The following is a 20,373-nucleotide window of genomic DNA, read 5'->3' as shown; positions in this document are numbered from 1 at the left end:
ATTCAGGTGCCTAAAGATGCAGATAGATGCCTAGCGGAGTTTTCAGAAGCACCACGGTGCCTAACTCCCATTGACTTTCAATTTCAGTGGGAGTTCGGTAACTAAACGCTTCTGAAAATCCCACTTGGCGTCTATCTGCATCTTTAGGCACCTAAATAGCTTTGAAAAGCTGGCCCTAGTCTCTCTGCTCCTTAACTGCCTATCTATAAAATGGGCATAACAGCACTGTCCTACTTCACAGAGGTGTGGTGGGGCATGCAGATACTATGCTAATGGAGGCTGTATAAGTACCTACAATAGGCAGATCTAAAGTTTTCTCTATCCTCCCAGTGTGTTTTTGTCTATCTGCAAGGTCGTTTGGGCTGGGACTCTGTCTTTATCTGGGTCTATGACAGAGCCAAGCATGCCGCAGGCACTTAACACATCATGAATAAAGAATTAGTAACTAATAAGGTCAGACGTGCCTGTGCATCTCATTCAGATGGCTAGCCCTGGTTCCCAAAGCCAGGCTTCAAGTACTCTGCCTACAGCTCTGACCTCCTCTCCTAGCCCCTCCATTCCGCAATGGCTTTTCTCACAGGCAACTCCAAGCCATCTCCCTTATGCTTGGAATGCCTGCCCCAAAGTTGTTCACCAGGCCACCTCCAAATCCCTCCTAATGCCTCACTTCGGCCATCTTGTCTGCGAGCAAACATGGCGGGGGGGACGGGCAGGGAGAATATACCGTCTAACAAATAGCAGAGCCATTGAGATGTCCACTTGCCTTAATCACCACATGACCCTATTACAACCCACTACCAACTTGTCTGTTAATGACCCTCGCTTGCTGGGTCACGTTGACTCTCTGCAGCATGGACTGGGTCTTTATTTATTTTCATAAGGCAATGTCAGTGGGTGAGTGGCCCCTTTAAGGGGAGACAGGTCAGCCACACCTGGCCATAATTAATTAGCTGCTTCCAGCCTGAAGTGGAGGGACTAAGGAGGGTCAGGTGACAGCTTAATCGACATATGGGCCTTATAAAAGGACTGAGAATGAGATAAATCTGGAGGTGGAACCACAGGCAGTGGGCAGGCTACTGTGGAAGGCCTGAGTCAGGGTCTGCAGGAGACTAAGTACTCCCAGAAAACCAGCCTGGGGGCCCAATGCTCTATACCACAGCAGGGAAGGCTACAAGGAACACAGCCCCAAAGCAGCTGAGAACGGTACTCCACGGGAACCAGCCTGGGGACCCAGTGCTCTGTCCCAGAACGACTCACACAGGTAGCCAAGAAACCAGCTGGGAGCAAGGCCCAGAGGGTGGGCTGAAGAGGCAGAAGGACATTTTTGTTTATTGAACTGTTGCTACGGGTTTGCTTGTGATTTGGCCAGCGGGCTAAGTCACATCTCCAGCACAGACCAGCATGTGGAGAGCCAGAGACCCACCTCAGAGAAGGAAATGGAGGGAGAGCCAGTTGTACCATGTGTAGCCAGCGCTGTGTGCTATGGGGTAGCCACTCCCCTACAAGAGGTACCCAGTACACTTCTGAGCGTATTAATAATAATAATGTCATTAACCCAGTGTCACAACATCTTTGCTCAGTGCTGTCAGGGGTTGTACAACCCAACATCAAGACAACAACGCTGCATTCTCCCTGAAGATATTTTGAAATGATCTTAAAATCAGGGTCATGCTGAAAATAACAAGAGTGAATAGCCATCCTACACTTCAAAAACAGGCCATATAGACCAAATTCAGCCCTGGTGAATCAGGTACAGATCCCACTGAAGTTAATGGGAATTGCATCAATTTATGCCAAGGCCGAATTTGGCCCAATTTGTAGAAGGTCTGAGTTTCTCTGTATTAATCACTGCACCATGACCTTCTTGCACTGTGCTACACTTGTGGATCTTGATGCCCACTGACCTAACTGAAAAGACTCTTCTTGACATCAGTGGGCTTTGTATCAGTCTGCACTGAGAAAGAAACAGTCGAACCAAGGTATATTTGTTGGCATAAAGCATAGGTTTTAGTGGGTTATGCTATCACCAGAACTCCAAGGAGGATTCAGGTATACAACAGCATTCTGCTAGTTCACAGGAACAGAGCACATAGCAGAACAAAGCAAAAATATATGCCATATACACTACATACACCTGCCAACCCCTACAAGGCTTGTTGTGTGTCTAATTTAATTCCCACGAGCCTTGCAGGCGTCTCTTCAAATTAAAATGATTAGGGGAACAACTGCATTAGATTACATGGCATAGTATAAAAACGCAATACTTACTTCCACTGCCAATGCTTCAAAAAGAGTAATTTACAGTCAAATGTAATAGACCTGTCTGAATGTTTTAGGAAAATATTATAATATATGTTTCTGGTGTCAGACTGGTGGATTAGAACTTTGTCATGTGAGCAGATTGTGATCTTTGTAAAAATGGATTGCAGTGTAGTTACTCATAAGATCTATTTGTTATTGTCTCACTTTTTGCCTCTTCCCACTGTACTAGTCTCTGTAATACATGGGATTTTAAGAGCTGTGGGAATTCTTTGAAAAGATGTAAATATGTAGTTTCTTCCTTTCTCTTCTTTATTAAGAGCCTCTACAATCTCCTTTTTTATCTCAATCACCTCTATTCATATTGACTTTCCAACTTCTTTTTTTTTTTTTACATTTCAACATCTGAGCTATGATTCATTTCACTTTTCTTTTTTCTACTATGCATCCAGCTTCCCTTGATCCTTGAATCAGGTACAATGCACAGACTGAACAACATTAAGAGGAAGCAATATTAAGCGATAATTGTTCTGTGCCAAAGTCTGGTCTCAGTACACTCCCAGAATGAGAAGGAAAAATGCAGTGACAATTCGCCAGTGGCTTTGAGTTAGACTTACAGTCATATGGAGAGAGGACCCAAGTGAGAGCTGCGGTGCTTTGGGTATCTGTGGGAGAATGGCAATGTTGAATGTGTGGGTCTCCAGGTGGGTTTGTGGAATAGCAGCACTCGATACCTGCAAATACAAGTTCATACAAATGGAATCCTTGATCACAATTCATGATCACAATTCATTTGCAATGATGAAGAACTGCTATTGTTTGAAAACACAACTGCCTTTCTAGGCCCTCCTCTTAACCTCCCCTACTCCTCCTTCTGGCTTTGGGAGGACAAAGTTAGGGGCTGATCCTGAGAATACGAGCGCAGCAAAACTAGATGATAAATGCTGAAAAAAAACCATCCTGCACCTTCAACCAGATGTCTCTTAGGGTTGCTTCTCTGTGATCCAAATGCACTCACATAGTAGGTACCAGACTGTACTATTCTTTGATACGATATACTATCAAGGTCAAGGCTGCACAAGACGACTTTGTGCTCCACACTGGAAGATGGTCCATACCACCATCCCAATATCAAGATGAAATTAATATCTAACTCATCACAGTCCAGTTGCAGTTGCTTTTTTTTTTTTTATAAACACATGGATCCAGCATAATTATTTTTACAAAAATTTAAAGGCACTAAAACATAGTGTAGAAACTATGCTAGAAAGGTTTATAATAATCCTGAAAGTCGGCAACCACCCTTAGCTCTCATTGCCTTCCCTACACTCAACACCATGGAAGGATTAGGCCCCAGTACGTCCTTGACTTCAATAGAACTTAAAACAGTTTGCTGAGTAAGAATGGACTTAACACCCGCTTCAAGTTGAGAACGTGCATGAAAATGCTTTGCGGAATTGAGGCCTGAAAGAGTAAAACCTAAATGATTTTAGTCACTCAGAGGGTCTGTTTATGTTGATGTCATTTGAACTACAATTCCCAGGGCGTTGTTGAAAACACACAAGCCTGCCTTTTTTGGGAAGTCACAATCCACTTTTCTGCACTCAGAGAGATGTATTATGATCTTCTGATGTGATACCACACGCTGTAGCTTCTTTTCCCTATAGGGCTCGCTCCTCATACAATTATTGTCGCTGCACCAAGAAACTAAACCCACACGTCTGACTCATGCAAAAGGCAGATACCGATGAACGACACAGCCATTAAATTAAAGATTAGCTTGCTCAACATCTGGCACTCTCAACTTCCTCATTATCACTTATATTAATTACTTCAGAAATTACCTTAACTGCCTGTCAGTAATAGCTTCTAAGTTGTAAACCAAATGTAACAAATATTGCACGCAAATGTTCATGTTGACTTAGCATTATGGGAGACTGTTAAACTTCCCAAGCAAAATGCAAGATCCTGTCTGAGGGATTTTATGATCATTCTGCCTGCTGGGAAGGTGGGGTTTATTTTATTATAATGGCTGCTGGGGTGTATTTTGTGCCTTTTTGTCTATATATACACATTTATTGGTGGAGTGAGAGCAGCAGTCTATTAAGAAAATTAAATTATTACATGAGAGAACCCCAGGAGAGAGATGGGCTCTTGGCCTGGGTGTTTTCAAATCGAACTCAACTCTCAAAAAAACCCACTCACTGCTCAGAGTGAGCACAGTAGGTTTGGGGAGGGCATGCTGCATTATTCATACCAAATAAAGAAGTTAAATCCCTGCTTCAAGAGCAAAACAGAACTTAATGCTGGAGTCGTGAGCCACACCTCCATAATTGCAGCAGCAAATCTCAAGGTGATGCTTTTCTCAGGGATGAAACACCCCGATACAGAAATACACATATGGGAGGGGGCCTGGGCAGAGGAAAACTCTGCAACCATCTCCTCATGGAGTGTTGTTTCCCTCCCCTCCTTCTGCTCCCCACTCAGTCATTCCCAGGACATCGCCTAAGGCACAGGGCCATCCATGCTGCCCTTGGCTGCAGCTGCCCCCTGGAAATCCCTTATCTTGAAGAGGGTTCCTATTACAAGGGAGTAAAGAAGGATAAGAGAGCAATAAGCTGTGTTATGTCTTCCTAGCCATCTCTGTGGGGCTGATGGGGAAAATACACCTCCCTGCCCCACTCCCTTCCACACCTGGTCTGCCTGGGCATCAGTCCCAGACCCCTCCCACCAATACTGACTCCAGGAAGACCCCCGTCGCAGGGCTCCTGAAAAGTGGCATGCCCTGAGCATCAGCATTTTTAAACAACAAATATTCTGTGTAGATCCAAGCGTGGAAAGGGAGGGGGGTACTATCACTACCCCAGCAAGCATCCGCCTCCGGGCACACTGCTCCAGTCTGTGTCTTTTCTGCTGTAATGAGTCTGCGGTTTTCATTCTCGGCACAGTCCTAAGCGAGGGCACGCACGTATAGGCCATTGTGCACCTGTTCACTCTGGGGACAGTCATTCTCTCACACCTTTTTAATGACTTTATTCCTCCATCTCCTGCCTAGAGAGGCTACCAGCAGGATATCACTACTGGAGTGGTGCAATTTAACTTCCTCTCAGGAGTCTACTCCACTTTGAGATGGACGTAGAATCAGACAAACCTCTAGGAGTTGGCAGTCCCTTGGTAAGTTGTTTGAAAGGCAATTTTCCCTAGATCTGCGATGTGGTCTGTGACGTGCCAAACGAGGTCAACATCAGCATACAAGAGTTAGCCTAATAAATCAGCTCTACAGATGGATACCTCTACTACTGCGGTCATTACAAGGGGCCAAATCCTGCAGGCGGACAAAACTGTCTCTAGCATCAGTGGGAGTTTTACCTGCATTAAGACTAAGATTTGGTCCTACCTATAGGGAGCCTTTTTATGATTAAACCTTTCTGTCTCCAGGCACAAACATTGATCCTGATAATGGATAAGGCACAGCAAACAGAGTAAGTCTCAGAGGAAAATAAAAGCTGCTCTAGGACAGATGGCAAGACAGGCAGTACCTGGAAGTAAAAAGAGTCGCTCTCCGCGCGGGATCCAGACTGCCTATACCACACAATGCCTTTGTTAATGTCCTGCTGGGTGAAAGAGGTGGTTGGTGTGGCAGCTCTTCCATCAGGCAGATGCTGCCATGAGGCAGCTGGGCCATCTGCTGGCACTGGACCCAGAAGAACGACCTCCCCTAAGAAAGCAGAGGTGAACAGGGAGAGACCATGCATGAGACAAGGAAGCGTGTGTGTCCTTCCCCACAACCAACCGTGCATTCAAAGGGAAAAGTCTTCACCCACTGGCAGCCTCTTCTGTTCACTGGTCTGCCTCTAGATTAAAACACTCCAAAATCACCAGCCTCCAAACACTCGTGTGAAGTAGGGAATCCATTTCCGGAGGTGGGTGACAGGCACAGGGAAGATGCCAAAGATCACATAGGAGGCATATGGCTGAGCCAGCAACCAAACCCATGTTTCCCAAGTGCCACTACACTGCTCCTAGACCACCCTACTTACTCCTATGTGTAGGGAGAGCTGACTCTTTGTAAGTGTTTGTGTCAACATATGGAGTGCACTTGAATTCTTTCTGGCCCAGTTTGTTTGATGCTTTTGTGCACCTTTTAACCCCATAATTTTATTCTTTACTAATTTAATTAAGTGGAAATATTCAGCACATATAGAAATGCTGAACTAATACATTACAACACCCAGTATTATTAGCTGATGTAAAAACACTGCAAAGCTATAGCTTCTGGTCGGAATAATATTCAGTTTAAAGATCCCCTGATATCACACAGAAAACACTCTGCTTATATCAGCTTTTACACACAGCCAGACACATCCTCAGCTGGTGTAAACTGTCCTACCTCCACTGGGTTCAACGCAGCCATGACAATGTTTATCACTGGAGGATCAATCCTGTTATTGATCAACTTTGACCCTCCAAATATATATAGAAGATGATTCTTATCTCTTACTCATGGTGAACAACATTTTACTCCATGAGTAGCCCCCTAACTTCCATGAGATTACACAGAGTCAAGTGCTACTCACTGAAAGGGCATCAAAATGTTGGTCCTAAATATTTTATTTATTTTATTGTGCAACACATAATTCAAAGTTTGTCCAAAATCTCATATATAAATACAAACAAATCAAACAAAAACCTTATGAAAAATGACACGATCAAAACAATAAAACATCTTTTAAAGTAGATTATATCTAACTGATAATCAAATAAGAGACCCATGTGATCTTAAATGTCTTTGTATCACCTCTGAATGGGTATGAGGAGGTTCTCTTGGGATTCATGCATTCCTAACCCTTCATCCGTTCTGACACTAAAGTAAATGATTCTATTACGCTGAAGGTGTAGATTCCTTTGTTCGGTATTTTCTTATAAACGTTTTTGCAACTGACAGTGCTATTCCCATAGGGCTACTGTGATGTCTATTTAATCTAGAATTTATACATTATTTCAAAATGCAAACACCTGGGTTAAATAAACCCACACATTTAGTAAATCAGGTATATATTCAATAACTTCAGAACCAAACTTTGTCGCATGTTCAGAATTATGGCCCGACCCTGCACCATTGACTTCAATAACAGTTTTTCTGTTAATTGCAATAGGAGCATTATGGACATTTTTCCTAATATTAATGGGTTTTATATCACATTTTGTATACAGTTCTAGGGCTAGATCCTCAGCACATAGAGTTTAATAAATTTTAAGGACAGAAAGGACCATCTGGTCAGACCTTCCGCATAACATGATATGTCTACACTGCACATCAAGCCCAGATCTGTGGGACCTGAGCTTGTAGACTCAGTATTTCCAACCCCATGCTTGAGTGTCCATACTGCATTGTAATCTTGGCTTTGCAACCACTACACCTGGATCTCATAGCCATGCTAACACGTCCATACTGCACTATGCAGACCTTGGGTCTATGGCTTGACCTGCATCCACACTGCAAAATGCCCAGGCTTGGCCCTGAATCACGGTGTAATTCAGGCTCTGACCCACCCTCCTAGTGGTTCTTAAGACCAGGGTCCTGAGTGCTTGCTGACTTGAGTCAGACTGATTTGTGTGTGGATGTTAAGGGGTTTTGAGCTCACACTGGAGTCAGAGCCCGGGGTTAGCACACAGTGTAAACATACCCACGCAGACCACAGGACTTCCCTGAATTAATTCCTGCCTCAAGTGTAATAGCTGTGGCTGAACTAGAGCAGATCTTTTAGAAAAACCTCCAATATCTTGATTTAAAAATGGTCGGTGACGGATAATCCACCACAACCCTTGGTAATTATTCCAATGGCTAATTATCCTCATTGTTAAAATTTTTCACCTCATTTAGGGTCTGAATGCGTCTGGCTTCAACTTCCAGCTATTTGATCTTGTGATACCTTTGTTTGCTAGAATGAAGACCTCTCTATCATCAAGCTTCTTTTCTCCAGGTAGGTACGTATAGACTGTGATCAAGTCACCCTTTCCCCTTCTCTTTGATAAGCGAAACAGACTGAGCTCCTTGAGTCTTTAACTATAAGGCATGTTTATCAATCTTTTAGTCATTCTCACATCTCTTTTCTGAACAGTCTCCAATTTTTCAACGTGCTTCTTGAATTGGGGACACCAGAACCGGACACAGTATTCCTGACTTCACTTAAGTCAATGGAGCTATGGTAATTTATACCAGCTGAGGATCTAGCTGGTCCTCAACATTTAATTTTACTCATTTGTTTTAGAGTTACATATAATCTGTGCTAATAATTACATATCGTCCTATGTTTTAGTACTCATGGATAGAAATGTAGTCTGCACATATAGCAAACTCCAGTCTCCCACTGAATCTGTATTTAATTGTGCATTCCACCTCTCTATTGACCTTTGAAAGTATCCCTTGTAGCTACTAATCAAAACCCATACAAATTATTTAGCTCTTTTTGTAGCAATAATTCTCCTTTGCAAAATATTCATTTTAAGCTCTCTTAGTTCATTTCCCAAAATCGCATTTGAATGATGTTTGAGTAATAAAAAAACGCAGGCTTGCATATCATGTTTCTCTCTTATCACTATGTGACATTCTGTACCTCAAAGTAGCATCCTGGAACCCCCATATTCACCATTATGACATGATTATGATCGGTTTTGTACAATGCATGCCTTGGGAGGTATCATTTGAAAAGTCTTGATCTGTTGAACATTAATATCCTTTTGCATTGTGTGTGCTACATTATATGTGCAGTTATGAAGTGTAGCAATGTGTGTTACTGAAATATGTTGTGAGGTTGGAAGACACCCCCAGCCAACCTCTCGACTACAACAGAGGACCAGCCAGACACATCCTGATGGCCCATTAAAGGGAATCCACTCTCCCAAGGGCCATCCCAGAGACTTCTCAAAGAGAGTATGTACGCCATCGAGACTGCCTGACCAATGAAGGTTGCCTAACCACCCCGTCACAGCAAGGATCTTTCTAGTAAGCAGGAAGAAGATATAAAAAGAGAGACAGTGACATCAACACTTGGTCTCTCCCCCACAACTCAATACCTGGAAGAATGTCTCAATGGACCAACTGGGGAAGGGTGGTCCCAGGCTGGAAGGTAGTCCCAGCCTGTGTACTGGGGAACTGTAACCTGCTTGTACTATCTGTCAGGGTGAGACATTGTTTGGTTCAGTTCCTGCTTAGACTAAAAATTTAGGATTTAGAATGAATGTTAACTTTTCTTAAGTTAACTATCTCTGACTTGTGTGCCTACCACTTATAGTCACTTACAATGTATCTTTCTGTCATTAATAAATCTGTTTTGGCTGAAGTGCTTGGGAAATCTCAGCTCAGTTTACAAAGGCTAGCGTGTATCCATTCAACACCGAGGGAGTGGTGAACTAATGAACTTGCACTGCCCAAGGAAGCCTTAAGCAGTGTGGGACAGTATAGTGCTGGGGTGCAAGGCTGGGGGGGAGCCTCCCTATTGGCGATTCATGAGTGGCTGGGACATCATTCATGTAACTCAGTTCAGTGTGTGCCTGCCCGTGGATGTCTGTGTAAATGCAGTGCTGATCAGAGTGTTATAGCTTGACGTCAGCATCACAACGCGAGAGGCAGCCCAGGTTGGTGAGTTCAGCGATCCCACAGTCCAGGTTGCATCTGGCGACCCTGTCACGCACTGAAAACTACACTAATATTCCCCTAGAAGCATGGTCCTTCAATCTAATGATAGGCCTGATTCCGATACTTTACTCACATGAGTCAGTCTCTTAGGATGCCCAATTCCCATTCATTTTACTAACATTACAGACCTGGAGTGAAATCCAGATCCTACTGAAGTCAACTTGCAGTTTTGAGACTGACTTCAATTGGGCCAGGATTTAGCCTCTGGAGTAGCTATTCCCCCACAAATCAGAAGGAAGCATCAGCAAATAAAAATACATAGATGGTTCATTTCTAACTGGTCTGGAACAACAAGAAGCTGAGACTAGAAAATGCACACACATTTCACGGATCTGTAATTCTGCTTGTACTGGAGCCCTATGTTGACCCTTTTTTACTCAGGACCTGTTTTTGTATTTCCTTGCTTTTTCTTAAATTATTATTACCACCACCAGGAATAATATTTCATAGAAAACTTTGAAGATCAAAGGCTCCTGCTGTTTATTTCTCATCTGAAGCCATAAACCTCTGTTTATATAATCACAAATAGTTGTTGTGGAGATATTTACGATGATACATCCAGAGGATTATAACTTCAAATGAGGATTAGGCAGCAGGAGATGAACTCCTAAAGATCAAATTCCTGTTTTCATACGAATATTTCAAATGATTAAAAATGAGACACACGCCTTACCCAGAGACAATATAGGGCATATTTAAATATGAACTGAACAGTAGCACTGTGTTTATCAACATCTTCTGTGAGGCTTCAGCAGCTGTTTAAGAATTAAACCTATTCTAAAAACAACACGGAGAAGAGTAGAGTCTGTGTTGTTAAAGTGACCCTTTCTAAATTGATCTGGTTCAGCAAATTAAAACAATACAGTTTCATTTGGGTCTAAAGCATGTTTAAAGATTATTTGTCCTTGTGAATGAAACAATACATCTGATGGGGAAATTAATGTCGTTCTCTCTTATTCATATTTATTTTCCAGCCCGATGTGCTCTGTTCTCTTTCCCATCCAGCTTCTCCGAATTTGTACCTCAGTCACAAATCCCATTACTTACCACCCTGCCTTCCCCTCAGCCTGTAGAATGCTTTTACCACCTTTGTTTCTATAGACTGTGAAGGCAGCCACTCAGAGATCAGAGCCCACAGTGGGAATTAGGAGATAAGGTTGACATAAGAATTGGTCCAATAGAAGATATTCTCTCACCCGCCTTGTCCTTCTAATATCCTGGAACCAACATGGCTACAACGACACTGCATCACATCATGTTACCATTTGGCAAACAGTGGGTGACATCGTGTTCCCATGAGGGTCTTTGTCCCAGGTCCTCACAAGATACTTGGTGCCCAGCTTCCACTGAAATCAATGGGAGTTAGGTGCCTAAATACCTTTGAGCATCTGGGTCTAACTCCATATTAACTGCCCTGAGCTCAATGCATCTGCAACCATGGACAATGAAACGGAACACGCAGCCCCACCATTTGGGCATTCAGACTGGAATCTAGCCATGACTGTTTTACAAGCTGACGCCCATTTTAACTGGCCAGATGTGGGATTTGGACATCATATGTAAGTATTCGTAGCTGATGGTATTGAAACGCGCACTATAACTAACTGCGTTCTCCAAAGATATTTGATGTGTACAAAATACCATGAAATAATGTCCTTAGCCAGTGCTGAGCATGCCTGACTCCCAGAGAATTAGAAACCTGCACTTCTTCTGTTAAGGGTGGGAGACGCCAGGGAAGGAGAAGGAGCAGCCCAACAGCAATGTCCCCTGGTAGTACAGGATCTACAATAAGTTACCGTATCTTGGCTGGTCCTTGATGATCGTGTAGGTTATCTCAGATTCACTGGCACCAGGCATCTCTGCTTGCAAAATTCTGTTGGTGATCTGCAGCATCCCTCCTTCTGGGACCCACACCAGGGGGTTAGTGACCAGCCGGGGGCCTCCATCACTCTGCAGGGGATTGGGGGTGGGAGGGGGGAAGCAGCAGAGGCTTGGTTGAAGAGCAATGATAATGGGCCAGTGTAAACAAATTTTTAAACAAGAAGGATGAGGTTGAATATTGCAGAACACATGAGGCAGCTGACTCTCTGATTCTCATCTGCTTCAAAGAGGGAAGCTCCCTGTCCTACCAATTCCATTTCCCACCTTGTTTTCCTTCCCACCTTCCACTTTCTCATTCTTCAGTCCCATTTGTGACTTTCTTCTTGTCCTCTTTGAGCCCAGCTTCTCCTGATCGCAAGTCACTCCCTCCCTAATCCTCTCCGTACCATCATCCTCTGTCTCTGTCAATGGCCTTTTCACCTCTTCATTTAAACAGTATTGTCTTCCTTGTCCTTAAGTCCTGGTGCATCTGCTTCCCTTTCTTTCCCTTTGCAGCTTCTCTCTTGTCAGGTTAACCTCCATGACACTGTCAAAAATCCTCACTATCTCCACTGCTAAAACCTTTGTCCAGGACTAGAATACTTGTCTGATGCTATCTCTCCCCCTTTTAAATCCCTTCCCCACACACACTTCTTTGAGGATGGTTATAAACCACACCCTCATTTAAAAACAAGCTATAAATAAAAACACTCTCAACCTTTTTAAGTATCTGTAATTTTCATCATAGTGGAACAGTGACACTTCAATACACACAGGCCCTGGCAATCACTTCAATCTCTCACCCCTTTCACATCTTAGGAAGCATGTCAAAGTATAACACCTTTAGAACCAACAACACGCTGGGGAGAACTTTTCTGATATAGTTCTGCCATTACAAAAGTGTTTGCGAATACATGAAATGACCGAGGGGTTTGGGTGTGGTAGTGTGTCTGGAAGAGACACATAAATAAACCTGATGTTCATAAAATATCAGAGACTATCAGGGTTGGAAGGGACCTTACTTGTGGCACAGGAAGTTTTCCAACTGGAAAATAAATATTTGGGAGCCAAATTTATCCCAAGGCAAAGTCAGTTTTAACAACAGTGACAAGTTCTCAAATACCTCATCCTAGATTACTGGGCTCTAAGGCTAGAGGTGGCCCTTGTGATCATCTTGTCTGACCTCCTGTGTAATCCAGGCCACAGAATTTCACCCAGCAATTCCCGCATCAAGCCCACATTTTGTGGTTTAGCTGGAACATATTTTTAATAAAGACATCCAGTCTTAATTTAAAGACTTCACGTGATTAAGAATCTACCACATCCCTTGGTAAATGTTCCAATGGTTAATTACCCTCAGTGTTAAACATTTATGCCTTATTTATAGACTGAATTCACCTAGCTTCACCTTCCAGTCACCTTATTATACCTTTGTCTACTAAATTTAAAAGTGCTCTCCTATCAAAAATTGTCGCCCCGTGTAAGTACTTATAGACCATGGTCAAGTCACTTCAATCTTCTCTTTGATAAGCTAAATGTATTGAGCTTCCTAAGTCTTCCACTGTAAGGCAGGTTTTCCAAACAATTCTTATAGCTCTTCTTTTGAAACCTTTTCAATTTTTCAACATCCTTCTTGAAGTGTGGACAGCAGAACATGTCACAGTGTTCCAGGAATGGCTTCATTAATACCATATACACTGGTAATAACACTCCCCTCCATCTACTCGATATTGCCCAGCATTACAGCCAAGAATCATACTAGCCGTCTTAGCCACAGCATGACATTGGCAACTCCTCTTCAGCTGGGCTATCCACCAGGACCCCTATATCCTTTTCAGTCACTACTTTCTAGGCTACAGTCCCGCACATCCTGTAAGTGTGACCCACATTCTTGGTTCCTACCTGTATGACCTCACATTTGGCTGCATTAAACTGCATGTTGTTCAAATAAACCCATTTTACCAACCAATCCAGATTGCTCTGTATAACTTAACTGTCCTCACTGTTTACCGCTTCATCAAGTTTTATGTTAGGTATAAACTTTATCAGTAATGATTTTATATTTGCTTCCAAATCATTTATAAAAATATTGAACAACACTGGACCAAGAACAGATCCCTGCAGGATCTCTGCAGGTCCCCATTAAAACACCCCCATTGTATGATAACTCCCCCCTTACAATTACTTTTTGAGATCTACCAATCAAATTTTAATGAATTTAATATTGATTTTGCATAATGCAATTTTTTTAAATCAGAATGTCATGTAGTCCTAAGTTTTACATCATTTAGGATCAGCAGATCCCCTAGGACAAATGACCGCTTTATTCTTTAAAAGAATTGAGCAGAAGTAAGACAGGACTGATTGCCAGCAAAGGAGAACCCTAACAATACCCATGGCAACTTTCCACCCGTCTTCAAGTGTCAGTGATGTCACGGCACTTATGGAGTTTAACATCAAAGCATAAATCAGCAGCAGGAAATTACCAGCTTGAAAGGGTCAGAGAAATTACCAGATTTATTATGGCAGGGGAGAAATGAGAGAGCAGCCGTGCTTCAGAATACTTTAAGGGCGAGGGCCAAAATGCACTGTATGAGAAGAAAAAATTTCCAAGAAAATGTTAATTAAAAGTAAGGTCACAGTTCCAGAGCAACAATGGCATTTCCTCATTTCGAAGGGATGGATGAATGAATGAAGGGCTCTTCATTCCCCACAATAAATCATTCAGTCATTTTTCAATAACATTCCCGGCTGGCTTTGATGCTGTGATTCAACTAATTAATAAAAATGTACTCAGCAAAAGGTTCCTTCTTGCTTGCTAATCCTTTTATTTTGTAAGTGACAAGTTATAGCTAGGCCAGAGTCAGTTCTCCTGCAGAGGTCAGCGACAACTGGAATCATGTCAGATTTTTGTTTACTGGTGGTAAGGCTGATCGTTACATTTCCACTGTGTGTGTGCGCGTACCCACACGCATGAATTCGAATGCACCTTTTGTGAGTACTGAACAGTCCTGAAGACTAAAGTCCTCTCTATTTAACCACTCAGCAAGTATAGCACAGGCTATTGCTGGTCATGCTTCCGCCACACTGCCTTGCCAATGTGCCTCAACCCCAACCTGGCTGAATCGCCCCTAGTGGTGAGAAGGTAGTTCAGTCTCTATGCCCGTTCAAATCTGGGCCTTCCTGCTGAAACTGCCCACAAGAGATACTCATCCACTGCGAAATGAACCGAGACTATCAGCCCTTACTAAACTGAACATCACACAACCATCTGATCTAAGTATCTTTTGGCCACCTGGAAGGCAAAGGGTTCCATATCCCATTACCCAGGCTGATACCTACAACAAACACACAACATGCAGCCAGGTCTAACTCCCGCTTTGGCTGATCTGATGCTGTCAGATGGCACATTTTCTAGGGTGTGGACTCACTGTTTCCCAATAGAGCAGGGGTCTCAAACTCAAATGACCACGAGGGCCACATGGGGACTAGTACATTGGCCCGAGGGCCGCACCACTGACCACCCCCCAACCCACTGCCCTGGCCCCGCCCCCACTCCACCCCTTCCGTGAGGCCCCACCTCTGCCCCGCCTCTTCCAACCCCTTCCCTGGAAGATTAAGTGACTTGGCCAAAGTTATATAAGGAAGTCAGTTGTAATGGTTGGGTTCCACAATACACAATAGCAGGACTGCACAAATCTGACCTCTTCTCAGGTGGACAAATCCTTGACTTTTTGACGACTCTTATCTTATGACACCACACATTATTGAAATGATTGTTACACAATGTATAGTGTCTGACATAAAAATTGTCTGCCACAATGCATTCTACTTTTTTTGTTTTTTAAAAGTGATGTGATTTAAAAATAGATACTGCACCATAATTTTCTTTACCACCGCATTCCCTGTACTTAGAATGGGAATAACACAACTACAGGTGGGAACATCCAGTTTTTAATAAAAATGGAAGAATTAAATTAAAATAAATAATAATAATTGTTAAATTTTAGGGATCTCTTCTCAAATATCTCTAGGAACATGATTAAATATTAAGAAGGGTCAAGTATTAAGTAAAGTTTATTAAACTTCAGTGATCTTGATAGCTTTGGGATGTTGATCAGCCATGAACTCACCGCACTCAATACCTCCCCATCCCTTTAAAGCTGAAGTCAGCAATTCAAACACTTTGTTAACTAAGCCTTTTAATTTATGTAGGTTTCTTTTCCTGATAGTTTCCTGAGATCCATTCATTTTCCAGATGCATCCACTCTTCTCACAATTTAGCATGGACTGTGTAATACTAACTTACTGTGTCGGGCACTCACAGAAGAGCTCTTTTTTCCCAAACACCAAGCTGTCCTGTTTTCTCCTCCACTGATGTTACTTAGCTACATAACCTAACCTCTGGTCAAATGAATAACCCACTTTAAAGCCAGTCATAAATGAGCCTCAATCACAACCCCAAACCCAAACACCTCCACACTTTGGGGACATTTGACTCCTTATTACAACCCCAAACCCAAACACCTCCACACTTCAGGGACATTTGACTCCTTATCTGGATCAGAACTTTGCCTCTGGCCCCTAATTTTATAATTTGCTGGCCCAAATCCCCTAATCAGTGCACCCTCAGACTTTGGGGGAAGTTTGGATCCAGATGTGAACTTTTTAGCTGGGGGCCCATGTCCAATATCATACTATTGCCTGCAGATTGCTACCAGCCTCTCAGCACCCCTTCCTCCAGGGAGTGAGGGTAGAGTCAGGCCCCCCTCTTCTCACATGTCTATTGCTCCCACCGCAAAAAAGAATGGTGCATTTTCAACTCTCAGACTGCAGCTACAGATGAACTGAAACAGGAACTATTTAGCTAAGCTGAACCACTAAAGTGGAACCATTGTGGGTCTACAAACCAAAACACCAACAGACAAGATTTTGCAAACCCAAACCCAAACCCAACCTGCCACTTTGCCCCTCCCTTGCTGCACCCCTGTCAGCAATGTCTGGTCTCTAACCTCTCCCCCAGATATACTGCTTTTATAAACTACTAGCTTGGCCACTGCAGAAAGGAACATACCTTTGGAGAAATCTTAATGTGGAACAGGATATTCTGGAAGTGGTGCCCATCATTCACTTGCAGAAGAACCGTATCATCCCGACTGTCAGAACCATCATGAGCGTACCGTAGGAGTCCATTCGCCAGGTCATCCAGATGGAATACTTGGGCTGCAGAAGCTGTGTCCCCTGGAGCTTTGACCAGCTGGCCATGACGTGGAGCATCTAAAACCATCACTGCTACATCCTGGGGATTGTCATTGTCTCGAATATCAAGCAACATGTTTGTTATTGATCCAGTATCCCCTCTGCTGATAAAGAGGACTTCATTCCTTAGCACGTAGGGGGCCTGAAACATAAACACAGCTCTTAGCTGTTTGCTAAACAACAGTGCTCTAATGCTGTTGGAAGTCTGGAAGTAAGGTGTGGGGTAGGGAGATTAATTCCCTTCATGTGCTGGAAAGCCCCTATTTGTAAACAATAGGAATTCACTAACTGCACGTTTCCCCAGAAGGGTAGAACTTAAGACTATCTTGACGAATTTAATTACATTAGAAGGTGGGATTCTCACACTGCAGCAAGCTGAACAAAAAGCCTCAGGACATTTATGCATAAAGAATGTAGTTACCTGCTCACGGTCTGTATCCCCTTTGCTGCTCTGCTTGGATAGCTCAATAAGAACCTCAAGGGACAAGGCCTGGTTTTGCTAAAGTCAATGGGAACTCCGAGCAATAACTGATTTCCAGATCTTTTCCCCCTGATTTTGGTAGAGCTGCCCTAGTGCCTAGTTACAACCCTCTCGCTTGCCCAATGACCAAGAAGGAGAAGGCATCATTCCTATCAAGGAAAGGCTATAATGAGGAGGAAAACGTACATAAAAATATGACCTGAAACTTCATGGACCAGACAATGCCGCCTCCTCTTGCACATACTGGGTAATGGCTCTAGATGTAGCCCAAGAGAAGAGTGCCGCCTTTTGCATTCACCACTTCCCATTTCTGCAGCTCCTAGGCGTTCCGTGGAGGTCTCCCATACAGGTAATGACCAGGCCCACCATGCTTTGCTTTTGTAGTAAAATGAAATTGCAGTCCCAGGTGGTATGGCAACATCATTATTAATCATATTTATCATGGTAGTGCTCAGGCAGCAACCGAGATCAGGGCCGCCTTGCGTTACGCACTGTACAAGCACAGAGCAGCAGACTATCCCTGCTCCGAAGAGCTTAAAATCTACCAGACAAGACAGACAGGTTAGGGGAAGGGCATATAACGCAGATCACTGTTTCATTATAACCGGTTACGTATCTGGGTAAATGTGTTTTCTTCAGGTTTCAAGTGTCCCTTTATCTAGGAAACAGGCAACATGAACCTTTAGAAAAGGGATTTTTTTTTCTAATCAAAACCCAAAGCCAAAGAACACAGATTGTCTCCACCTGTTGTCTATTGTCACCTACTTTAAATTGCAAGCTCTTAGGGACAGAGACTATCTTTTCGTTCTGTGTGTGTATAGTGCCTTTCATCATGGGGCCCTCACCCTGGTTGGAACCTGTAGGCACAACCATAATACAACTAAATAATAATCTTAGTTTAATATCCCTCTGCTGAAATAGGGGTTCTTTTTAGAACAGCACTTCTTCTCAGACCCACTCTTTTCCTCAAAAACAAAGGTTATTAAACCGATGATATTGTCGTATAAGGAACACTGCTGCAAACGCACATGATACAGACTATGGGTACTTATCTATTCCCTGACATGCAAATTAAAAAGAAATCTAAAGGGATGGCTTCACACAGACAAATGACTCCATGTGACACCTAATGGCTGGGAGACCTCAGCTTATGTTACAGTGTCTCAGTGGAAGTGACTGAAGGGAGTAACATGGGAATGCACAGGGTTTCATTATTCTGCTGGTGAAGAAGTGAGTCTGAAGCAAAAAGCCACCTCCACTTGGCTGGGCTTTTGATCTCTTGTCCAGCAGACAAAATGAGAATTAAGCAGCACAGACTTTGGACTAAATTTGGCATGGGCATAAGTAGGTCCAACTTCCACTGAAGTCAACGGAATCATGTCTCCTTATGCGGGGACTGAATTTGGCCCATTGTCTCCAAAAGAATCAGGCAATAGCATTCTTAAACTCTTCACCTCAGCTAGTGTATGAAGTGTTTGTACAGACACAGACCCTAGGGCCTGACCCTTAGAAGTCACTGGAGTTGGAACTGACTTCAATAGGCTTTGGATTAGACCTCTAGTCCTAGCTCACCTAAGTCTCTACTCTGCTTCCACTCAAACCAATGGGAGTTCTACTACTGACTTCAACAGTTATAAGACTAGGCCTGTAATGAAATATTTTCTTGCTGCGCAAAGTACAAGGCCGCCAAATAATGCTCAGACATATGTTTTATGGAAAACAAATTCTATTTATAGATTGGACCAACCCGGCTACACAACAGCTTTAACTCCAGGGCAAAGGGGTACCTAACCTCCATCTTGAAGACATTACATAACCTGGGAAGAAGTCCGGTTACAGTCCAAATTTTACCAGTTTCAAATTAGTTATCTAGTTCTTTCTTGTAAGGAGCACTGTTGAGTTGTATAAGTTATTGTGTAAGCTATTAATTTAGCCCACATAGAAAATAATGCTTAAAAGCAAGAAAACACAATCAAGATATTTAAAAAAAAAAAATCCTCAAGTTACCATTAAAGGGCCCAACCCTGCGAGGTGCTGAATTCCTACTGACTTCACAGGATCAAGAGACTATGGGTCCCCCAAAAAGAAAAAACCTTCTCAAACTGGAGGATTTATTCCCTATCAGGAACACTAAATAGATAAATAAAATGGTCACCAATGCTATACATAGTGAGGATGTCAGTAGTTCAATGTGCCAACATTTCTGCTTTGGAGCGGTGTTGCAGCTGGTTGTGATCCTACATAATTAGCCTAAAACACAGCATAGCACTACAGCCTGAAATCTGAACCTAACTGGAGAGATTAAAGAAACTTTTATATATTTCTTAAATGACTCACGATTAAGGGTGCGGAGTCAGGCAGACAAGAGTCAACACTAAAAGACTGTGGCTCTGATTCTCAGTAACACTAAGGCTGTTTTACACTGCTTTGATGATATAAAGAGGCCTTGAAGTTTATGATTCTCATTCTCCTTTACACTGGCCAGACTGGTGTAAAACAGCCTTTGTTTAAATGAGAATCAGGTCCCATAAGAGTATAAGATGTGATTACCACTACTGATTGGCTAAGAATTGCGTACCCAGCTAATCTGTGCTAAAACATCCAATTAATTTTGTAACCCTGTCCTCCTTTCACATACTTGTTTCTCTCATCCACCTTTTATATTTTGTGTTTCAGACTGTAAGCTCTATGGGGCATGAACCTCTTTTGCTATATGTTTGTACAGCCCCTACCACGATGGGGCCTCAACTTAGTTGAGGCCTCTAGGCAATAGCAGTCTACAGATATTAAATAATAATGATAGTAAAATAATCAT

At 42.9% G+C, this 20,373-nt stretch overlaps 1 protein-coding gene across 7 annotated transcripts in view; it reads right to left on the bottom strand.

Moving 5' to 3' along the window:
- FRAS1 (Fraser extracellular matrix complex subunit 1) overlaps positions 1 to 20,373 on the bottom strand; it is a 299,490-nt gene that overhangs the window by 87,629 nt on the left and 191,488 nt on the right. For all 7 annotated transcript variants that reach the window (XM_073340462.1, XM_073340465.1, XM_073340463.1 and 4 more), the window contains 4 exons: positions 16,893 to 17,219; positions 11,755 to 11,908; positions 5,799 to 5,977; positions 2,877 to 2,993 (listed from right to left, as the gene is read on the bottom strand). In XM_073340462.1, coding sequence (XP_073196563.1) covers positions 2,877 to 2,993; positions 5,799 to 5,977; positions 11,755 to 11,908; positions 16,893 to 17,219 — 777 coding nt within the window. The remainder of the gene's footprint in view (positions 1 to 2,876; positions 2,994 to 5,798; positions 5,978 to 11,754; positions 11,909 to 16,892; positions 17,220 to 20,373) is intronic.

Source organism: Lepidochelys kempii, chromosome 4, assembly GCF_965140265.1.
Source record: "Lepidochelys kempii isolate rLepKem1 chromosome 4, rLepKem1.hap2, whole genome shotgun sequence".
In the NCBI taxonomy this organism is placed as follows: Eukaryota; Metazoa; Chordata; order Testudines; family Cheloniidae; genus Lepidochelys; species Lepidochelys kempii.
The sequence above is the reverse complement of the archived record's forward strand: the minus strand, read 5'-3'. Positions and strand labels throughout refer to the sequence as shown.